General features: G+C 39.3%; 1 protein-coding gene across 1 annotated transcript in view; it reads right to left on the bottom strand.

Annotated features, from left to right (window-relative positions):
* The window catches only part of adgrb2 (adhesion G protein-coupled receptor B2), a 257,215-nt gene that overhangs the window by 112,747 nt on the left and 120,903 nt on the right, over positions 1-23,565 (bottom strand). The window contains exons 5-9 of the mRNA XM_085395366.1: positions 15,893-16,054; positions 9,011-9,175; positions 8,461-8,625; positions 7,041-7,142; positions 1,172-1,278 (exon numbers count right to left, since the gene is read on the bottom strand). Coding sequence (XP_085251492.1) covers positions 1,172-1,278; positions 7,041-7,142; positions 8,461-8,625; positions 9,011-9,175; positions 15,893-16,054 — 701 coding nt within the window. The remainder of the gene's footprint in view (positions 1-1,171; positions 1,279-7,040; positions 7,143-8,460; positions 8,626-9,010; positions 9,176-15,892; positions 16,055-23,565) is intronic.

The raw sequence follows: 23,565 nt of genomic DNA, 5'->3' as shown, positions 1-23,565 counted from the left end.
AATTACAGCTTTAAGTCTTTTAGAGTATGGTGCTACAAGCCTGGCACACCATTCATTGCAGAACCTCTCAAGTTCCATCAGGTTGGATGGGGAGAATCGGCACACATCTTCAGAGATGTTCAGTTGGGTTCAAGTCCAGGCTTTGGCTGTTATCTTAGCTGTGTGCTGTCCTGTTGGAACTTGAACCTTCGTTCAAATCTGAGGTCCAGAGTGCTCTTGAACGTCTCTGTAGATTGCTTTCCCTCTACCCTCCTGAGCTACAGCCACCTCCATGGAGGTGGCTGTAGCTCAGGCGGTAGAGCAGTCATCTACTGATCAGTCATCTACTGCTGCTGGTGGTTCGATTCCTGGCTTCCCCTAGTCTGCATGCCAAATATCCTTGGGCAAGATACTAACCCCAAATTGCTCTCCCATGCATCCATCGGAGTATGAATGTGTATGAATGTCAGTTAAAAAGCACCTAGGAAAAATGTGCTTGTGCGAATGGGTGTGAATGGGTGAATGCACAAAGTTGTATAAAGCCCTTTGAGTGCTCAGAAGAGAAGAAAAGCGCTATATAAGAACCAGTCCATTTACCCTTTCTGTTCCTGGTGCTGAAAAACATCCCCACAGCATGCCACCACCACCATGCTTCACTGTAGGGATGTTATTGACGTGGTGATGAGCAGTGCCTGGTTTTCTCCAGATGTGACACTTTCAATCTTTGTTTATCAGACCAGAGCATGCACTGACATGCACTGTACAACTATGGGACGTTATACTTTTCAAATCATGTCCAATCAACTGAATTTACCACAGATGGACTCCAGTCAAGTTGCAGAAACATTTAACAGATGATCAGTGGAAACAGGATACTCAGTTTCGAGTGTAGGGAAAAGTCTGTGAATACTTCTGAACTTTTGCTACTTTTGTTTTAGTGAATTTCCAAAAAAATTCAAGCAGAATTTTTTCACTTTGTCATTATGGGGAATTGTGCAGAATTTTGAAGTGAAAAAATGAATGTAATCCAGTCTGGAATAAGGCTGTAACATGACAAAGTGCTTTGAATACTTTCCGGATGCACTGTAACTGGCTTAAATTGGTACATCTTTTTAGCTTTTTTTTCTCTTGTCCATCATAATTATTTTTTTATCAATTGTTTGTTTTATTGTAATCATTTGACATTACTTACAGATAAATGTAAATATCTATATTCAAGTGAGACGCATCTGGCGAAGCTCGGAGGACCCCAGAAAGCAACTCCATTATTGTCCAGCATACAACGACGACTAGCAGATCCTAGAAAGAGTTGAGAGAGACGCACGTAGTTAATACAGAATGCAACAAACACCAAACATTATCTACACCACACTCTGAATATGGTATGCTTTTTCAAACTTCCAAAAACCAATATGGCCACAAAACACATAAATATGTTATTTGTATTCTGACGCCGAGAAGTAGGCCAATTCATCACACGGACAGGAGTAATACAGAGGGCGTCTGCTCAATGTATTTTAATAGCTATACGGAAATATCAGAATGCATAATTTTGCTACTAATGAAAAAGCTAAAACCCAAGGTCACCTCTATTCATGTGCTGAAGTGAAATATTATGCAGGATTGTAAAAACTACAAAATATTTTGTTTGTAGCAGTATTTGGCAATTTACACCTTCTGGTGATTTTAGGCTGGCAGGCACAAGGCAAACTAGTGAAAGCTGCCAAAGTACCTTTTGAAAAATAAATATAAACAAGTCCTTTACGCCCTCTTTTTTTGTCATTGCCATGGTAACTGAGATAAGTTAAAGAATGTTAATTTGATCTTAAATAAGACTATTATATTTAATTAAGGCTCAGCATTAGCGGACTAACTCGTTCAGACATGTTTTGCCGTCCCTAAAAAGATGTGGAAAAATGTCTTTATGCAGCAGACCTCTCGAACCACACCTGCACTCGACTTGCACGTGTCAAAGTTTATACTCCTCTTTGGCAACAATCGGGCAACTCTCAGTTTAGACTGAAATAACAGTGATATGGTTTGACTGCATTCAAATGAGACATGAGTGCTGTATAAATTAAAGGAACTTGCTGGATAACGTATGTGTTAAAAATGTTACGACTGCCTCTTTCTATCAAAACTCAAAAGAGCAATGGCATTTATTATTGCTGAGGCATAAGTACACCCACTAGAGCAAATTTATTTCAAACATAGGGATGCAAGCAGAGCAATTTATTCTGATTAGCCTATAATCTTGTCTATTTTACCATATTTTTCATATGATTGTCATTCTGTTGCAGTGAATTTGCCAGACACTTGACAGTCAACTGCTCCTTTGTCTGCACTAAAGGCCTGTTGAAGTTAAAAGCTCACTGGTTTGCAACTGAATAACTAACCAAACAAATCACAAGAGCACAACTTGTTCCTCTCTTGGGCTTTTGTTGGACATATTCAGCTACATACACATTGTTACGTTCATGTCATCTAATGTTAATAATCTTCCAAACTACTATGCTGTCTATCAGCTGGAGTTTATGGGATCGGCGTCAACTGCAGCGGATTTTTAGGAATATAGCCAACTTTCATTTATTTATGTGAACTAGTCCTTTAAATAGTCCAGCTGTCCCACTTAGTATTTAATAATGAAAAAAAGATCCAACTTTTTAGTTATACTATAGTACATATTACTCCTTTCAAACGTCCTCTTTTCTCTTATATTGAATAAGAAAGGCAGCGGCTTGCAAAAGTATTCGGCCCCCTTGAACTTTTCCACATTTTGTCACATTACAGCCACAAACATGAATCAGTTTTATTGGAATTCCACGTGACAGACCAATACAAAGTGGTGTACACGTGAGAAGTGGAACGAAAATCATACATGATTCCAAACATTTTTTACAAATAAATAACTGCAAAGTGGGGTGTGCGTAATTACTCAGCCCTCTGAGTCAATACTTTGTAGAACCACCTTTTGCTGCAATTACAGCTGCCAGTCTTTTAGGGTCTGTCTCTACCAGCTTTGCACATCTAGAGACTGAAATCTTTGCCCATTCTTCTTTGCAAAACAGCTCCAGCTCAGTCAGATTAGATGGACAGCGTTTGTGAACAGCAGTTTTCAGATCTTGCCACAGATTCCCGATTGGATTTAGATCTGGACTTTGACTGGGCCATTCTAACACATGGATATGTTTGGTTTTAAACCACTCCATTGTTGCCCTGGCTTTATGTTTAGGGTTGTTGTCCTGCTGGAAGGTGAACCTCCGCCCCAGTCTCAAGTCTTCTGCAGACTCCAAGAGGTTTTCTTCCAAGGTTGCCCTGTATTTGGCTCCATCCATCTTCCCATCAACTCTGACCAGCTTCCCTGTCCCTGCTGAAGAGAAGCACCCCCAGAGCATGATGCTGCCACCACCATATTTGACAGTGGGGATGGTGTGTTCAGAGTGATGTGCAGTGTTAGTTTCCCGCCACACATAGCGTTTTGCATTTTGGCAAAAAAGTTCCATTTTGGTCTCATCTGACCAGAGCACCTTCTTCCACATGTTTGCTGCATTCCCCACATGGCTTGTGGCAAACTGCAAACGGGACTTATGGTTTTCTTTTAACAATGGCTTTCTTCTTGCCACTCTTCCATAAAGGCCAACTTTGTGCAGTGCACGACTAATAGTTGTCCTATGGACAGATTCCCCCACCTGAGCTGTCGATCTCTGCAGCTCGTCCAGAGTCACCATGGGCCTCTTGGCTGCATTTCTGATCAGCGCTCTCCTTGTTCGGCCTGTGAGTTTAGGTGGACGGCCTTGTCTTGGTAGGTTTACAGTTGTGCCATACTCCTTTCATTTCTGAATGATGGCTTGAACAGTGCTCCGTGGGACGTTCAAGGCTTGGGAAATCTTTTTTTGGCCTAAGGCTGCTTTAAATTTCTGAATAACTTTATCCCTGACCTGTCTGGTGTGTTCTTTGGACTTCATGGTGTTGTTGCTCCCAATATTCACTTAGACAACCTCTGAGGCCGTCACAGAGCAGCTGTATTTGTACTGACATTAGATTACACACAGGTGCACTCTATTTAGTCATTAGCACTCATCAGGCAATATCTGTGGGCAACTGACTGCACTCAGACCAAAGGGGGCTGAATAATTACGCACACCCCCACTTTGCAGTTATTTATTTGTAAAAAATGTTTGGAATCATGTATGATTTTTGTTCCACTTCTCACGTGTACACCACTTTGTATTGGTCTTTCATGTGGAATTCCAATAAAATTGATTCATGTTTGTGGCTGTAATGTGACAAAATGTGGAAAAGTTCAAGGGGGCTGAATACTTTTGCAAGCCACTGTAAAATCACTCAGCTTTAAGTCTGCCTTAACCATGTTAAAGTCTGTATTTACATAATTTCCTCAAGGATTAATATAATATTCTGATTCACATGATTCACAGACACCTGTATGCATGAAGTGATTTATGATGTTTCATTAGTGTACATATATACGGCTTGTACTTTATGTATTTAGTGCTCTGTTGATGGATAAGATTGGTACACTGTTTCAAGTGCTTTGACATGTCAGCGTGGCTAGAAAAACATCGAATGAACATGCGTACAAAACATCACATCACACTATAGAAACTTCTGAGATGGTACAATCTTTGGTCTTTGGTCCAGCTGGTTCAATACCTCTGTTTAGAATCACTCCAAGTACAAACCACTTTAGGTCTGCCTCATTTCATTAGGTTTTGCATTGTTTAATGCTGCTTTAAGCCTACACTGACCTCAATTTAACTGAAAAGCACCTCCTTCAAAGAACTGCAAAGTTTGCAGATAATTGTTTCTAGAACATGAATTCTGACAAATCGTTTAACCCAGAGAGAGCTGAACCCTAGAGTTTCATCAGCAGTGAGCTGGTACAAAGATCCTTTCTTTCTGCTCATCTAGCTGTGGCTCAACCAGCTGGGCAACACATCACAACTTGACCAGCAACAACCGCTAAATCTGTGTGTGCTCATTTGTGCAGTAACTCTGAAGAACCAGAAGAAAGCTTGCTTCTGTAACACCTGCAAAGCTGTGACACATCTCCAGAGCAGCTTGATGAAAAATCTGGAACATCAATATAAGCAAAGAAGCAGCTGATCAGAAAAGAAAAACGAGGAACACAGGAGATTCATCACTCGTCATCGACATTCTCCTTATCAAAAACATGACAGATAACGCAGGACAATTCACTTCCTCCAGTTGTGGATGGAGGATTGGTTTCCCCCTGAGCACGTCAAGGAGCAGATGTTTGAGCTGTATGAATCCTGGACTAGAAAGACGTCAGATGTCTTCCAGAAAGCTTTACCAATAACGAGAGGACCAGATCCAGGATTATCAGCGGTGTATCTCAGAGCCTCATCCATCCATTTGGGATGTTGAATGTTCTTTATTTCTGACTTCTAGGAGAAAAACGTAAATGCTGCTCTGACCCCTGAAAAGAGTCTGGATATCTGGTATGCCATTGGAGATCAGAGACTTGTCTCCAATAAAGAAGACCTTAAAGCTGAAATTCAAAGCCTTAAACTGACTCAGTATTAGCCTCTCCATCCTGTGAAGCCAGATCTGATCGCAGGCAGAACTCAGGCTGACATCTGGTTGAGGAGAACTGTCCTGATGACGTTCAAGGCGCTTTGGTTGACTGTAGCCACAATTATTTTGTAAATGAGCCCTTTTTTATTAGTCTAATAATGGTTTTGTGACAACTCATCTGTATTTATTTGTAAAAAGATCAAATATGACTTACCAATCCCCTTACTTTGCATCATCATGCACACAACTGCCTCACAAACAGGTCTGTGTAAACCTGGTCAATCAAGAGAATGAGCTATTTTGACTTATAGACCTGTGACGATGGTGAATTTGGAACAAGCCAGATGTTAAGACTAAAAATACAAGTTAACCTTTTTTTTCTTTTTTTTTTAAATCACAAAAAGCTGACTTTGAAGTTTCTCCTTATTTTTCCATGACATTTCTCCAGGCAGTGAGCAACCTTGAGAAAGAAGGTACAAGTATATGTCTCATAGCACATGCATAGAGAGTTGCAAGCCCTGTGTTACAGTATAAGCTTTAGCAGATATTGCTTTGACTGTAGCTCTGCCTTTCCTAATCAGGAAGTGCTACTGTATGTACATGAGGCTCACAAACTTCCAAAGTTAATTATCACAGAGATTTTTTTTTCCATTAAGTAGCCAGTCTCTGTTCTTCTGCTGCAACTTTACCATTGCTAAAAACAACATGCCCACATGTTCGTGATGCTAACAAACCTCTGTTGCTCCTACTGGAGATTTCTTTAAGCTTCTCGCTTGGACATTTTTGTAACAGTTCTGGTACTTGGGTTGTGTAAAGAAACTTGTGATTGCAATATGCTTTTTTTTTTTTCCCCTTGTCACGATGCTGCTTGGCAGCCTGTTGCACAGCTCCCAAATCTTAACCAGCTCGTATTACTGCCTGGACTGAGCCATGTAATCCTGGTGAAGCTACAGAGGAAATGACAGTGGTTTCATTGGTGATTGGGCAATAATGAGGACAACCTAGGCGATCTGATTTGAGCCCTTGACGTGCCACACTCAAACTTCCCACACCACAGCGTGACCGTACCTCACTTCAGGACTTTTTAGGTGGACAGGAATGTTATTCTGAGCTGAGATGAAACGTGGGGGCATTGCACCAGTTATGATTGAAATGTGGTGTAATCCCACACATGTTGGTGCAAGGAGGTGTTTCTGAATTGCTTTTTCTTGGATTATATCCACATTGTCACTGTTCTGTTTTAATCTGGTTTAAAGCAACACATTGTCTGGATTCCTCCATCACCTGATGAAGAGGTGCTCTGCTGCCACAAGGACAGACACGTGAAATCTTTACCACCTCATCTCTATACAACATTTATCTTAACCTGTTTGTTTTATAATATTTGGATTTCATTTTACTGAATAACTTTTTTCACTGTTTTGGTTGCTGTGACATAATTTCACAAAATTTCTTCTTCTTTGAGCTGAGTGCATTATTAGCTAAAAGCATGCAATGTGACTGACCAGTAGCATTCGTTGGACATTTGTTGTAGACAGTTTCTCCAGCTGAGGCTCTCTTCCATGACATCGAGAGGAGATGCTCGTCTTTGCATATCTCATGAGGCGCTATAGAAGAAAGTGAGAAACACATAGAAAAAAAGCGAAATGAAGTCAAGCCTAGTAGGAGAACAGGAAAAAAAAAAAAAAAACACGCGCACAAACACGCACTCGCACGCACACACACGCCGAACCAGAAGAAATAAAAAAAAAAGGGAGACAGACAGAAGCAAAGCACAAAAAAAAAAACACGATTCAAATCAATGTTCTCCTGCAGCAGCTCCCAATCTTATTCCCTTGTACATTCTCAGAGCTCTCTGTCGGTGTCATTGCCTCAGTACAGTATCTCATTCCCTCTTCATCTTACCCCCTCTTTTTATTCATCTGTTTTCCACCCCTCCCTCTCTTTCATAACCATGATGAAAAAACAGGCAGGGGGAGGGGGAGCTGGGTGCTCTGAAGATATTCCGAGGGGGCACACTAGGGTTGGCAGAGGCAGATGCAGAGAGATGAAGAGGGACGGAGAGCGAAGAGCGAAGAAGGAGAAAATGTGTGATGTTCCCCCTGCAATGCCAACAGACAAGATCCTCGTCTAGTGTAAAAAAGCTTTAGAGCTACTAAAAACAAAGAGGTCATGATGGAGGCTCCACTCAAAAGTTCATCATTTGCAACTCGTCAAGTCTCAGTGCTAACACAAGTGACACGCACTGAAAATATACTTGCATACATATATATATATATATATATATATATATATATATATATATATATATATATATATATATATATATATATATATATATATATATACACCAACACACACGCACAGCTTCAGTCAGGAGTCGTACTTATTAAAAACCACAGTGTTTAGCACCAAGCGAACCGTTGAACATCCTGCCCTCCACCGGGGAGAGAAACATAGAAGGAAATAAAGTAAGTGAGAGACAACGAGTAAGGGAGATTAGTGCTTTGAAAAAAATGTTAAACAGGAGAGATATAAGGAGAAAGCAAATAACTCACAGATAAACAGAGGATAAAAAGAAGGCAATACAAGGGAAAAATGCAAAATCAATGAAGAGGTGAAGACGGACGGGTATGTGAACTGACATGAAGACAGGCAAAGGACAGAAAAGGATGTGAAGAGCTCTAAAAGTGCGAAGGTAGCTTTTGGGTATGCTGTTAATCTCTTGGAATTGCTTCCATTCTGCTCGATAGGTAGTGTGCAAGTGCAATTTTGGCACACACACGCAGTCTTTTAAACTTCAAAAATACCACGAAATCATCGTAAAAACAAAGGAAAAATGTGAAATACAAAAACTAGGGCATGAAAAGGTTATACAGATTATACTGAAGCCCTCTGTCTGTAACGCACACTCAAGCTACTGACCAGGGCACTTTTTCTCATTACACGACCGGACCTCCTCTCCTAAACCATCACAGGGGTAGCCTTGCAATCCAGTGCCCTCGCACATCCTGATGCGCCGCTGCCATCCAGAGTCACACGTCTTGCTGCAGAGACTCCAGTGGTTCCAGCTGCCCCAGTTACCTCCACCTAGCGCAAGAGGAAGAGCACCACCAGTGAAGATGGAAGTACCGGAATGCATTGCAAAAGAAAAAAAAAAAAGAAAAAGAAATGACAGTTATGAATGAAGTAGTAAATTTAACTTACAAGTCTAAAGCTTTTTTATTAGTGTGAGAAATTAAGTCAATACGAGCCCATTCTCGGGCCCAGGCTCATTAAACACCCTAGTATTTTTGTTCTCTGGGGCCCCTGTCGAAACAGACTCATAAGCCAAATTAGGTCCCAACCCAATAATTACTCATGTGTGGAATATGAATCAGAAAAACAACCATGTGGATGCCTTTAGATAATGCATGTTCTGTGTTTGCATAATGCCATCTGAGAGCATGTGACTGTGAATACTAATTTGTGTTACCGGAGCACGAAGGGTTGGTGCATTCTCTGCTCTCCTGATGGGGGCCTTTGCATTCAGCCCAGCCGTGCACCGATGGGCTACAGCGCCTCTGCCTCTGCTCGGTCCCTGTGTCACAAGTCACGCTGCATTTCGACCAAGGCCCCCAGTCTGACCACTGGCCCTCCACTGGAGCGGGAGACAGATCCGAGAAGATAAAGAGACACGGGAGCATGCACGAGGGTGAAGGGATGAAGATTTTTAAAGAGGGATCAGAAGTGAAAAAAAAAAAAAAGAGATGGAAAAAAGACAATGATTGTCAGTGAAAAGGAAGGTACAGAGGAAGAGAGGGAGGAAAAAGACAAGGCAGATAAAGTGAGCACGCTGAATATAATATACAATGAGTTAGGATGAACAGCAAATAAATTACAGAAGCTATTTGGCTTCCCATAAATAGCAACAAACAAACACAGTGCACCTCCCATTTTAATGGACATTTTAAATATTTCAATCTGTTACAAAAAAACCAAAAAAAAGCTGAATGCAATTTCTTCCACTCTTTGTTTTAAAAGAGTTCACACAAAGTGCATTTGGTTGGATTTTCACACACAGTATTATTAAAAAGAGAATCCTATTGACTGGTGTTTGTGCGGAAACAGATAGAAATAATACTAATTCAAACACAATGAAGTACTGCCTGTCGGACAGCTTAACCGAAGCCTGACGACACGCATCGATGTAATCAAAGCCCCTGCTGTCCATTCTAATGGGTGCTAGAAAAGGAAGTGTTGCTTGGGAGTAATTGAGTTGTCAGATGAAATATTCAAATACAATAAAATGACATTAACCAAATCCCAAACAAGCAGGTAAGATTTTTTTGGCACGACATCATCTTCAAAGAGAGCTATAGATTCAACTTTGAAGATCTGTGTTGCAGAAAAAAATAAATAAATAAAACACTTTTTTGATTAGAAATCTTTGTAATAAAACGAAAAAGAACTGACAGAGGACCCAATTACTAGCCTGTAGCCATGTTCCTTTATGTTTCTGAACGCAGAGACACTTGTCAAAGCGCTACAATTTCAGAAACTTCAATCACAAAAGCAACTGCCAAAATCTTCTCTGACAATATGCTAGTTTTTAGCTGTTTAACAAAAGGTTGTGTTCAACCGTATTATTACTGCAGTTAAATTGTCCTAAAGAGATAATATCTGGGCATTTGTTTTACCTGCAGCAGCAGCAGCATGAAAGAGCCAATTTAACTAGGTTTTTATTGTTACACTGTCACATTAATTCTGTTTGGTTTACGCCGCATTTAATTGCACGGAATAGTCAATTGCTATTTTCTAAACAAATGCTTTACCACTTCTTTCACGCAAGCACACACAATCCTGAAAAATAATAATTGAAATGGAGTAATAAATCAATGCCTCCTTTTGTTGGCGTCAGTGTCACTTATGTAAAACAATAATGTGTTGCCTCCAGCTGGAATTATTGAAGGACCTGAGCTGTGCTTTTGCACAAATTTGAATTCTTAATGATGTGTAATGATTTAACTGCTGCCTGCTAAAACTGTCACATTAATTGGTTTTTGAGACAATTTTGGACACTAAAATAAACCGTTAAGGTTAAACTGACATTATCAGCTAAGAAATTAGATAAGGAGTGCGCACTATCAAACAAGGCGGTATCCAGGAGACAGACAGTCGCATTAGCATTCATACTCAGGTGGCGTTTCTGGCCACATAACTAAATCTAATATTTTCTTTTAGCTCTGTTTCACTCCCTACAGATTACATAAGGATACAGAATAAAACACGGTCCCAAGCAACCACATTTAGCCTTGGGAAAGTACACTGCATAGCTTTTTCAGAGCTCTTCTGACTAAACTGCACTCTAGTACCAATGCTTATTAGTATGTAGAAAATGATCTAAACAGAAAATGAAAAAGTAGCTTTAAAATATATCATATTTAATGACAGATTTAGTCAGCTCTAGTAAAACATTATACGTTATAGTTCAAGAGTTTGTTTGGTGAGCATTAGTTAACAGGGGCCGATAAACGATTCAAGAATAAGAAGGCTCCGAACTCAAGACGGTTAAACCAGTTTTTGTTTAAGAGAAAACTTAACAAAGACCTTTTTAAAATTCTATCTTTAGTCACTTTTTTACTAGTAGTGTGTCACAGTAGCATAAAATCTATAAAAAATTCCAAAGATAACATTTTTGCACCAGCAGGGCGATTCAGTCATTATATGAAAACATACACATCTCGGTATGGTGTAAGGAGCTTGGAAAGAAATGGAACACTTGGAACACCTTACGCTCTGCTTCAGCGTAAACTCCACTTTTTATAATTATTTGAACATTACAAGCTCTTGAGACTATGATGACTGGGATAATTGAGAACCTTAACAGACATATCTCGGTATGGTGCACAGCGTGTCCTTAAAAAAATGAGGTAACTAAACAAGTGGAGGATGAAATAAGAAGTGTCAAGAAGCTTTCAATGAGATACACTGAATTTCAGCAGAACTGGACTAAAAATCAGTGGTCTTATAGAATGAAGTTCCGTTTAGTTCATTGTCAATAAACTTAGGACGAGGGGAGAAATGGGAGCACTGATTATCTATAACCATGTTTAAAACACAGTGGCAACTCTGTCATGGTTTTTGGCTGCATTACAGTCAGTAATTTTGGGGGTCTTGTAAAAACAAAAAGCTGATTGAATTAGGAAAGCAGAAAAGTATGGTCAGATTTTGAACCACCATCAACTATTCCTGGATGCTACCTAAAGAAATTACAAGAACGCTTGGCTAACAGAGTTCAGACTCTACTGAATAATAAAGGTGGCCATGCAAAATACTGACTTTCAAGCTCATTATAATTTTATAAACTCTGTTTGTTCCATGTATTTTTGTACATGCTTCAATAAATTGCTCCACATATTTCTCATTCTCCTAACAAAATATAAAGAAATGTCTCACTGTATAAAGCTTCTATAATATCTGATAGGCAGAAAACGTATTTTTAACTACTGCAGCGGACAAGTAGATATATCTATCTGTTGTGTATGGACTTCTTCTGTCTCTGTATTTACACGAATTACAATTCGAAGTGAGAACTCTTTGCTCGAAATGATATATTGAGTCACACATTCTACACTCCGGGGCATTAAGCAGCAGAGAAAGTGAAGTACAGTGCTGTAAATGTATTTGTCTGGCTATCCCAAGTGAGAAGGCATTGCCAGCTCTCCTTGGTAAAGTGGTCAATCACGCCAGGCGACACTTGTACTGTGTTCCAACGGGCGTGGGTCTGCATTGTGTCGTGGAGATGACATAAAGGAAATAAAGTGTGACCTAGAAAAGCATTGCAAATGTGATGTTTTTAGAAGTTGCTCTGATTAATGGAAGTGTTACCTTTCTAAAACAACATTTGAAAAAAGAAAATGACACAAACACCAACACATTTTCAGACCGTCCATGTCTTTCTGTCGAAGTGTTACTTCTTTGTAAGGATTGCTATCGTATATATATCTCAGCATTGTGTTAACACACAAAGCACAATCAGCTTATCGGCACTGATACTAAAAAAGCTGGATGGCAGCTCTCTGTTAAGAGGGAGCTCTTGCCAAAGAGAGAAACTATCAATTTGCCTGTAATTAAGACATAGCAATTAATCCCAGCATATGTTTGGCTATGAACTGAACGTTGTGAAAAAGAAAAGGAGGTGTCAAAGAACTTAAAGGCAATTTCCAGCCAGCTCTCTGCCTACACAGGTTTTTTTTTAGTACTTGATGTTTGCTCAAAAAGGTCTGATATGACCAAATGAATTACTTCCATGAAAATGTCTGCTGACTTTAATAATACCCCGTTGATTGTCTTCATATGATGCAACAGCTGCCACATTTACATTTGCAGTTCTGCCCACATATGTATGCACTTGTTTGATATGTAAGCTTAGCTTAGCATGTGACTGCCTAAGTGACAACCCACTGTGAAGAGGTAAGAAATTGGTTTAATATACTGTAGCATAAACACAACAGCACATAGCGTGAGGATTAAGTATATGGTTTGCAGTGAGATCAAATTATCGAGGGAAACACACAACTATGCACCCACATGTGCACAGACATGCACGCACGCACGCACGCACACACACACACACACACACACACACACACACACACACACACACACACACACACACACACACACACACACACACACAATCCATCAAAGCTCTATTCTGTATGCATGGTTGTTTGTGCCAAAAGGCCTATGCTGGTATTCATGATTTCAAAGGACCATTGACTTTGAACTCCCAAAAGCAGGCTGAATCTGTTGTGATAGATTCTCACATTCACATACACAAAGATTTCCTTAAGGCCTCGCAGGAAGACACCCTTTCTCCCAAACCCTCTCTTTCCATCACTGTTCCCAAAACAGCTTGGCAAAACATCCTGGAGGCCATACTTTAGATTACGATGTCTCCCTGTTCCTTCTTTTTAACTTTGCAGCCTCTTTGTCTGGCAAGGGGGACAGTTTGTTTTATTTAAATATTAACCTTGCAAAACCTCTGCTTTTGAAAATAAAGAGGGAAAAAAACAAGTAAATATCCAAAAATATTGTTTAGGATGCAGGAAAAGGTTCTGGCTCCAGCATCACTCACATAAATGTAAAGGCATATGGATTCAAAGTCCAGGGGAAAGTGATATAGAATTCTTTGCCTTAGCAGTCTTAAATAAAAAGCACTTACACTGTGATAATTGGTCAGGCTGTGAGTGATTACACACTAAGCAAACACACTCTCACTTGGACTGAAATTAATTCAGGAAGAAAAAGGTTATTATTCAGAAAGCTGACAGCATTTTTGTTATAAACTGTCTTATGTTTTAATGTCTGTGTATCCATTAATTCCTTTACTCCAACACAGAATCCATTTAAAGTCTGAAACAAAAAGCCAGAGCAAATTTAATCGCTGAAATTAATATTCCTTTTTAATGTCGGTGTTTCCAAAGTGTTTTTTCCCCTAAAGGGGACACTTGGAATAGAAAATTAAAACTGCACAGAGACAATATGCATAACCAAAGTTTACCTACAGCCTATTTTTACATATTTACGTCTCAGTTGACAAAGGTACTGGCAAAGGTACAGCCTGTAGTGTGACAAGCTACAGAAATTATTGCTCCTATCTTGTCCCACCGTTTTTTTCAGAGTGTGCTGCAATAGGGCTTCAGTTGCTGGAGAATCCGGCTTCACTCCACTGGCAACCCGATGAAGATGTTTCTACTGGACAGTCTGTGCCAGATTATCCTTAACAGCCCTATTAGCTGGGGCCGAAATGCTGTCTTAACTGTTTTTGACAAAGTGTAGTTTTAATAGATAGTTTTAGAGACAATTATAGAAGAGTTACACGGTCGGGTTGTTCGACGATCTAAACTTAGTCAGCCGTGGAAGAAGCACACCGGTCCAACACAGACTTCTAGTCTACGGTTCTATAAGTGAAAGTTTGAAAGGAAATGTGGACTTAATTCCCATGGATAACCACAGGCGTAAACAGAACTGAAATCTCTACTGAGGGGAAACTGTGAAAATGTATTTTAGCAATGTGCAAATCATTCAGTATGTTAATTGACAATCAAATTAATCCACCAAAATATCAATCCAACCGCCCCCAGTCGACTTTAATACAACTGTACATTCAAAACAAAACTGAATACAATTCACTTTGTGACAGCATTACACGTAAATTCAATTACAAACAGAATTTCTATGAAAAAGTGTTGGTTAAAGCAAGACTAATACTCACAGTCACTGTGATGCTCAGAGGAGCAAAACATGATGGTCAGCACGCTAGCATGCAAACAAAGACATTTTGAGACCTTTTAAATTGTTTACCATGTTAGGCCTCATTTGCACAAGCCTAGAGACCCACTGGCACTGCCCTCCTAGTAATGTCTAGTTCTAGGAAAAATCCCCAACTAGCTGACAAGTGATTGCTGGTGGTTGCTAGCTGTTGGCACGTGACAGCTTGTTACAAGTAAGAGTACTGCATCATAAACCTCTTTGTGATGCTTTGTTAACTTGCAGATTGCAGCAGTCACCCATAGTTTTCAGACAAGTTGGCATGTTTGATAGAAACTACTAGCAATTGCATCAACCTGTTGGCAACCAAAGCAACCACCAAGGAAGCATTTGGTGCAGCAACCTAAAGCAACCACTTGACAACTGGTCATGAAATATTCACTGATGGTTGCCAAATGGTTACATACTAATCTCTAGACCTGTGGGACAGGGGCGTTAGTTTAGCAACTGATGCTGAGAGAAGCGTATTAACTTTCAGAACTTCATCACAAAGTACTCTCTGCCTTCTGAAAAACTGTGAGTTGTGTAAATGCGGGTGACATAAATTTCTGCACCAAATTTCAGGATATTCCATTTAAGATTTGTAAAGATGTTTTATTCAAGACCACAACTGTCACTCGAGGCTTGGTGGAATTCCAGAGAAAAAAAACCAATCACCAAAGTCAAGGACACAAAATGCCAGAAAGATCCATTCAGTATTTTGAGTAGCTGAGATACTTTACTTTGAATCAAAGTGGTCAACTAATACAAACACATTGCCTCCACAAATCCACAGTGCTATCACAGTTGAACAGTTTGTTCCCATTCAGAAGCTTTGATGATGTCAAAGCAGACTTTGGCTTGATTTAATCGAAGAGAGACATTTGGTCAGTTAGACGAACATGAACTATGCAGGCAAGTGGATGGAAATTCAGGAGCTATGACAGTGATGTGGTAATGTTCTACTTTTGCAACTTTGAAGAGGCAAAAAATGTCAAGTTTAATACAGCAAGAGAGAGAGAGAGTCTTGGTGTATCATGTTAATGGGGATGGTACTAACCAGGACACACTGCTATGTTGCAGAGTTTGGTCTGAACCTCAGGCCGTCCACAAGCTACAGCCCCGCTGCCGTCCATGCACTTCCTGGTTCGTGTCCTGGAGCCCCGCCCACAGGTCACAGAGCACAGACTCCATGACGACCATTCCTCCCACAGCCCATGCACTGCGAACACCCACAAACATGACGCACAAAAAGACACGACATGGGGATGAGGGTTGAGAGAGGAAAGGAAGGAGAAGGAGTGGAGCATCCCATTGCAGGCAGGAGGGTTTGAGAATGAGAAAAACGAGAGATTAAATGATGAGCACATTCCTTTAAAACAAGAAGAAGAAAAAACACAAAGGAGGTGACCTTATGACCTCCAGGAAACCCACCCAATTACAAAGGAAAAGACAGACTGAGTATGAAACAGCACTTACATGTTACTAATATGAACAAATGAAAGTTAGGAATGGACACTGGTATTTGAAGTCATGCAGCTCGAATCAAGACAAGGAAATAAATGGTGTATGCTTTTTCCTAAAGGTTTAGTCACCCAAGCATTAAAAAGCTTTTCTTTTATCCCCATTTTTCCTTCCTCATGTTTTCTCTTTATTGCACTCCATCGCGCGTTTTAACAAAATAAATAAAGACAGAATAAAGAAACAGTGAAGTTGGACCAAAGTCCTAGAACCTGCCATGTCAGAGAAAAGACACACACTTTCACACATACACATTCACAAAATTTAATTACTAAAACCATTTCGAGATGTCTCACCTAAAACTAGAGGGAATAATAATGGAATGATGGATATTATGGGGAAAAAAAAGAATACACAGAAAGTGAAGGCTCCAAAGAAGGAAAAGATCAATTTCAGGCCTGATTAAAAGGAAGAGAATAAGAACAGGTGAACATGAAAAACGTGGGAGATGATAAGAAAAATTGAAAGAACACGCAAAGACGATTGGAGACTCACAAAGTTTGGGTGAATACGAAGTAGGAAATGAGTCCAAGAAAATGAGGTTATTTTGAAATGTTCAGTGAGAGGAGATTAAACTGTGTTGAAAGAGCCAGAAGAAAGAGAGAGGAACCGATGCTGGAGAGAGATGGAAAGCAGGAGATGAGGAGGGGAGGGACAGAGAAGGGAGGACGAGAAAGTTGGAGACAGCAGGATGAAGATTGCTGGTCCTGTGTTGAGCAAAGCTAAATAAATCATGCCGATAAATAATTAAGCCTCGTCTGTGAACGATGGCTTAGAGGAAGAGTAGAAGGCTGAGAGAGAGGGAGGGAGAAGATGGTGGTATTAAAAAGTATGAGAGATATGGAAAGCTGTTAATAGTTCTTAAATTTAGAAGAAAAAAAACATGGTGTTACTATGTCTTTAAGCTGCCCTATAAAATACATATACGATACATGAGCGGGAAAGAGCATTGGTAAGCATTTGTGCTTCTCTTGCTGCAAATTTAATGACATGTTCTTTTTAAAGTAAGCTCATTAGTGGTCCTTGTTGACAAGTTGCATGACTGGGTTCTGGTAAATATTACTTCTCTTGGATGTTGGAGCTTCGATGTAATGAATGATGTATGTGCACAGCTGACATTGAAAGTCTGCTTTGCAATTTATCTTTGAAAGTTTATTTATGCTCACCAAATATCAGAGTTTAAAGGGAGTACCCATGAGCAGGATTTGTGACATTACAAGTAGTTACAAGCACTACAAGCCAATCCTGGTCCAAGAGGCAACTTACACAAGTGTGATGAAGAAACTTGATGCCTGAAAATTACACACACAGTCATTCCGGTATTTTAGCTATGTAGCTATGAAACTCTTATCTAATGGGCTGGTATACAAATAAAAAACAAAACAAAAAAGCACAAACAGTTATTTGAACTGAGTACTTCTGTACAGCTTTAAAAACACCTGAGAATGATCTTCACACTCATCAGAGGCATTTAGTAAATTGTGAAGCTAAATACATCAAATAGTCTAATGTAAACATTAACCTAATGTCAATGTATTCAATTGTTAGCAGTAGGGATGTCCATGACTAGTCCACTAGACTTAATCATTGCTATTGTCACTAGTCGGTACCTAACATAGCAGTCATTTAATTTAAATGTTTTAAATTTAAATTGATGCCCAATGTACGTAAATTATTATGCCCTAAATGTTATGTAGCCATCTGGCACCAGATGAAGCATCATTGCTGAGGAACCCCATAAATCTGCTAATCTCAGCCTGATCTTTGTTGTTGACACTATCATTTTTCTTTAAAGACGAAAGAACAAGACTGCAGATAAAAGCGATGGAAATTAGCTTTCTCCGAGGGGTGGATGGGCTTTCCTTTAGCAATGAGGAGAGAAGTTCACTCATTCAAGAGGGGCTCAGAGTTGAGCTGCTGCTTTTCCACATCGAAGAGAGCCAGCTCAGGTGGGTGCCTCTTGGGTAAGGTGTTCTAAACTGGCATGTCCTACCGGGAGGAGGACACGGGGTAGACCTGCTGGAGAGATTACATCTAATTCCTCTGTGTTTCCCCCAAGTAGCCTGAGGAGGTGGCAAAAGGGACATCTGGGCTTCGTTGCCTAGGCTGCTACTCCCACGGCCCAAATTCGGATAAGCAGAATAAAATGGATAATTTATGGTTTTGTTATTTTAGATTTTAAGTCTCACTAAAGTGGTTGTGGTAAAATTTGGACCAGCAGTCATTCATTCATAATGCACAGCACAATGCACCGCACTTTCCAGTCACAGTTTATTAGTATATGAACTAATACATGAACATCTTTAACATGTTTCATTTCTGATGAGGCTTTGGTGAACCAACTGAAGGACCAGATGTATCTTTTAAGTCCTGTGTCAAAACTTTCCTTGATTTTTTTTTTCTTAACGACATAACTTTCATATACTGTTCATCTGATGCAAATACTATTTCTGTTTGATTGTTTTGTTTTTTGTTTGTTTGGGGCTACACTGCACACCATGGCAACCTATGTCAGATTTACAGGTATACAAATTATGCCTGTCACACTTTGTTACCCGCTACCTGTTGCAAATATTTATTCCAATTTCTTTATCTATGAAACAAGCAAAAGGCAACAAATTGCCTAAAGGTACGATTGTCATGTGCAATTGGGCTGTTGATGTGTAGACACAACACTGATTCATCCTTCGAGTTAGTAGATGCCTTTTTTGTGTTTAAGTTATCCATGGGTCAGTGTTAAGTTGCATAACAAACAACATTCATCTGAAAATGCTCAGGTACAAGTAATTCACCAAAAATGAATAAAAAACCAAGTAATGGCCAAAAAAAAACTTTGAAAGACCTTCAGACATCCTACTGCTCAAGAGCCATTTGAAAACATTATTGGAAATTCTGGCTCCTTAGAAGCGAAATATAAAGAAATGATGAGTGGGTTTTGCACAGTATTTGGAACTGGATGTGTTTGGACTGAATATTATTGGGACTTCTGAGCCATTCCCAGTATTATTTATTTTCCTCTGAAATACATTTTCGATTTTTTGGAGTCGAAAGTGAATTTTGTGATTAATTTGCAATTTGTAGTCACTGATTTCAAAGGTAAAGTATGGCATGGGATCTATTTCTGTATCAATAATCATGCAACCCCTTACTATCAAAACATTGAATGGAATATATTTTGCTAATATGAGTAACATCTAACCAGCATTTAATATATTTTTAGACTGCAGAACATAATACAATGCTCTGTGCTGTTACTTGCTATCTTCATCTACAACAACATGGGATTGCTTGTTAAACATGATTTATTCATTAGAATTGAATCTCCAGCTGTCAAATTCAGTACAAGTGTATCTGAAGTCTGACCATGCAACACCAATCAACTGGCCCCTAAAAACAAGCTTCAATCAGCTTTGGGACAAAAATACAATAAAAGAAAAAAAGTAATTTGGAAATGAGGACAACAACAACAACAAAAAACCATGATGAAATATCCTCACAAACTGGCTGATGAAAGTATTAAACACCTGACCAATTATATTTTGAGGTATTTTGAATCATAAGCAAAGCAACACAGGCCAAATTGCTGAAATACATAACATCTTTTAGTTTAACTAAGGGCTTTAAAGGGGACCTTTTTGCTATGTTGCAGTCACAGAGGGAAGTGCAAAGGAACATATTTGCAGCAGCTGAAATAAAGCTGAAATAAAAGGTATGAAATAATACACTGATCTGAGATCAAACAACAGTGTGTCATGTCTGTTTGCCTCATAACATCTGGCAAAAAAAAATCATGAACTGCGTGAGCTCCATTTTGGGAGCTAAAAAAAAGACTGGAAATAAAGCAACAGACTTGCTCATGCTGCCCCACATTTCTGATGCAAATGCAAGCAAGCTTGCACATGCATGGTTATGCACAAGTACACAATCACACAAGAAACCATAATGAGCTTATGGGTAATAAAGATGCATGTTTTCTAAAGATGTCCTTAAACTCTTTCCAGTTTACACATACAGTGCTGTGTGTTGTATTGAGATATCAACTTTTAATTTTCCCATTTCTATTTTTGCAATGCATATGGTGTAATTAGACATATGCATCACATAATGTCCTTATGGATTACCATAATTACCAGCAATCTCATCTATTGTCAGAGGACCGCATGGATGCATTATTTAAACATATGTATGAATGTGCGCACATGTGTGAAGTTTGTGCTGTAAGCCTGATATGAGACCATGACTACACCCCGTTAAGTTTCTTGCTTGAATGATTACTGGAAGCAGTGTTGCTGCATTTGACAGCGCACTGACCCGGACATACTTTATTCACAATGTTGTTCCACTTCATGTTTTAAATGTCAGTGAATCTATGGTAAATGAGCAATAGCTAAACAGAACACGAGTAGGGAGTACTACTTCACTTTGCATGCTTTGGGGCACGAAATCCTTATACTTCATTGCATATTCCACAAAAAGAAACAAAAAAGAAAATGTAATTTGTGATGCCAATTACCAACTAGTTTGCTTTGTCATGAGCAAGACCATTATTTAAAATTGATTATCTGTATCACCTTAATTTAGGGGTTTTACCCAAAATTAAGCCAAAAATAAAAAAAGTCCATTTTCACTCCATTTGCTTTCTGTCCGAGCTATTTTTCTTTGATGTTCCCTAACTTTTGCAGTCACACACATACACACACATACTGCACAGCCTTCCACAGTTGCAGATAGATATATGCCCAGAGACATATCCACCCACACTGATACAACACCCACACCCAAACACAAATTAATGGTAAAAGAAAGAAAGACAGAAATCTGGCAAACTCATCTACCAACTGAAGTCTACACGTTGCACTCCATTTCAAGCCACTCTGGGAAAAACCAAGTGCGCATGTTTTCACTTATACTTGTGTGTCTTGCATATTTGCACAAGCAAGTCAATGTATATGGAACTGAATAGATGACATACATAAATACATTACATATTTTGGCACAACTGGCTGTTGTTTTCTGTGCAGTAGGTCTGGAAGGGAAAATTCATGCTTTTTTTTTAAAAGGAAACCAACTAAAAAAAGCAAAGCAAACTAACTTGTTTAGGAGAAAAGTAGGAAGTCACACTTTAATTCCACTTGACTATATCCTTGATTTGTGTGTTTGCATGTGTGTGCCTGCCATAAGCCATAAACATCAGCTTGAATCCAAAAGTAAATAGATTAGCAAATCAAGCGAGAGTGTAGATTTTACGCCACAAAAGAAGAGAAGGAAAGTTTAAAAAAAAAAACCCACCCACACACACACACACACACACACACACACACACACACACACACACACACACATATAATTTTTTAAGTCAATCACACAAAGTTTATTAAAGACTTTTATGTCTTTTTGCTACCACCCCCACATTCCCCATCTATTTTAAATTGGTGTGATCCCGTTCAGGCGATCCCTGGAGTGCCCCTAAACCCCTCCAGAACCACGTCAGAAAACATCAGAGGAGCGGCGGAAAATGAAATAATAAACGGAACATAACACAGCAACCAATATCCCTTCAAAGGAGCTGCTGAGGATATTAATATCGACGCTGAATGGAAAATGAGGCACTTAGACATACAAATCGGGCTGGCAAATTTGCATAAAAACAAGATTAGCATATGCACTGACAGGGAGGAAAAATGTTCCTCTGGCTTTTTTCTTTTTGGAATTGGTGGAACTAGTGGGGGTCTGGGATGCATCAGTAAACACCGAGTCTTTACTCACATGTAGTATATTCTGTGCCACATACTTTACAGAGGAGTCACTGATAAAGCTCTCACGAACATGCATACAAAAAGCTAAAAGAACTGAACTTAAAACAAAAAACAAACTTAAGTAAGGCCAAAATGTACTTTACTTTATGTGGTCAACTTTGGGTAAAAGGCTAGAATCTGTTATTATCAACTACGGCTAGGTTCATTTAGCTACCTTCACTGTATACGTAAAAGCGATGCTAATATGAGCTAGCAGTAAACTGAAGTGTACTGACCAGAAAACATGAATAGTGTCCCTTACTATTACTGTATGTAGGTGGTAAGTCGTATTTAAGTTTTAATTTTTAAAAAATGGTAACTTCAAATATTATAGTTTTTTATTAAATAAAAAAAATGTCAGACAGTATCAAATCCCGTTTCCTGGGATAGTACACTTGTTGTGCATGGGCCTAAACAAAACCCCCCCTCCAGAACACCATCCCAGACGGCCTTAAGCATGGAACTAAATCTATATAAAAAGGAAAGAAAGAAAGAAAGAAACTGGCTACAGTGGAGAGAGGATGCCCGACACAGTAAAGGAGGGTGTGCTGACTGTACTTTTGTTAGAGTCAGCAGTTCGATCTCAGTATCGATAGTATCATTATCAACACTGGTATGGGTATAGGATAAATACTAGAATGACAGTACTTCGTAAGCGCAGTATGAAGTCTAGTGAATTGTGTTCAATAAAAAAGATATTTAGTTGGTAAGGGATCAACACCAAAATTTGCAGTATGGCACAACACTTTTCACTCAGCATTAGCAGTGGATTAGGGGAGGGGCCGTCAAGAGGGGCCATCGAGAGAGATACAGGTCATACAGGGTTTCACCTCTGTTCTAATCAGGCAAATCAAACCAATGCAGGACAGGCAGAAATTCATAATTCCATCTAGTCAACATTAAAGCCTGGCAATCAAAGCAAAACAGAATTGGCATTGTTCAGCAGCAGCTGTGTACACTTATTCTTTCAGTGACTTCATCTAGCTTGATTGAGCAGTTTTGTGTTGCTAAAAAAAAGGGAAAAAAAGAAGAAAAAACCTCAAAGCCTTCATTTCATTGCTGCAGTTTTGCAGAAAGCAGATAGAGCCGACTGCACCCACCCACTCTTGTAGTACGCATATGAAAATGTAATTTCAGTGGTATTTTGGAGGTGTCACTGCAAATTATGAGACCAATTTCAATGAAAGTAAAGAAAAAACAAACAAAAGAGAAAGAAATCCTCGCTTGTACTTCAGCTTTTGAACATTTTCCTTGCTTGCCACTGAAATGTGAGCACAGATTATTTTGCACAGAATGAGTTCAACATTTGCTTCGACAGGCTTAGTTTCCTCTGCAAAATTAAAACATTTTCAAAAGTTTGCCTGCTCATTATGCTCTGAAAGATCAACTTGGTGATACATATAGACAAGAAAAAGGG

This window comes from Rhamphochromis longiceps, linkage group LG22 (genome assembly GCF_057381845.1).
Source record: "Rhamphochromis longiceps isolate RC_006_pf linkage group LG22, R_longiceps_female_GT1.1, whole genome shotgun sequence".
NCBI classification, from domain to species: Eukaryota; Metazoa; Chordata; class Actinopteri; order Cichliformes; family Cichlidae; genus Rhamphochromis; species Rhamphochromis longiceps.
Note: the sequence above shows the minus strand (reverse complement) of the source record. Positions and strands in the feature narration are given on the sequence as shown.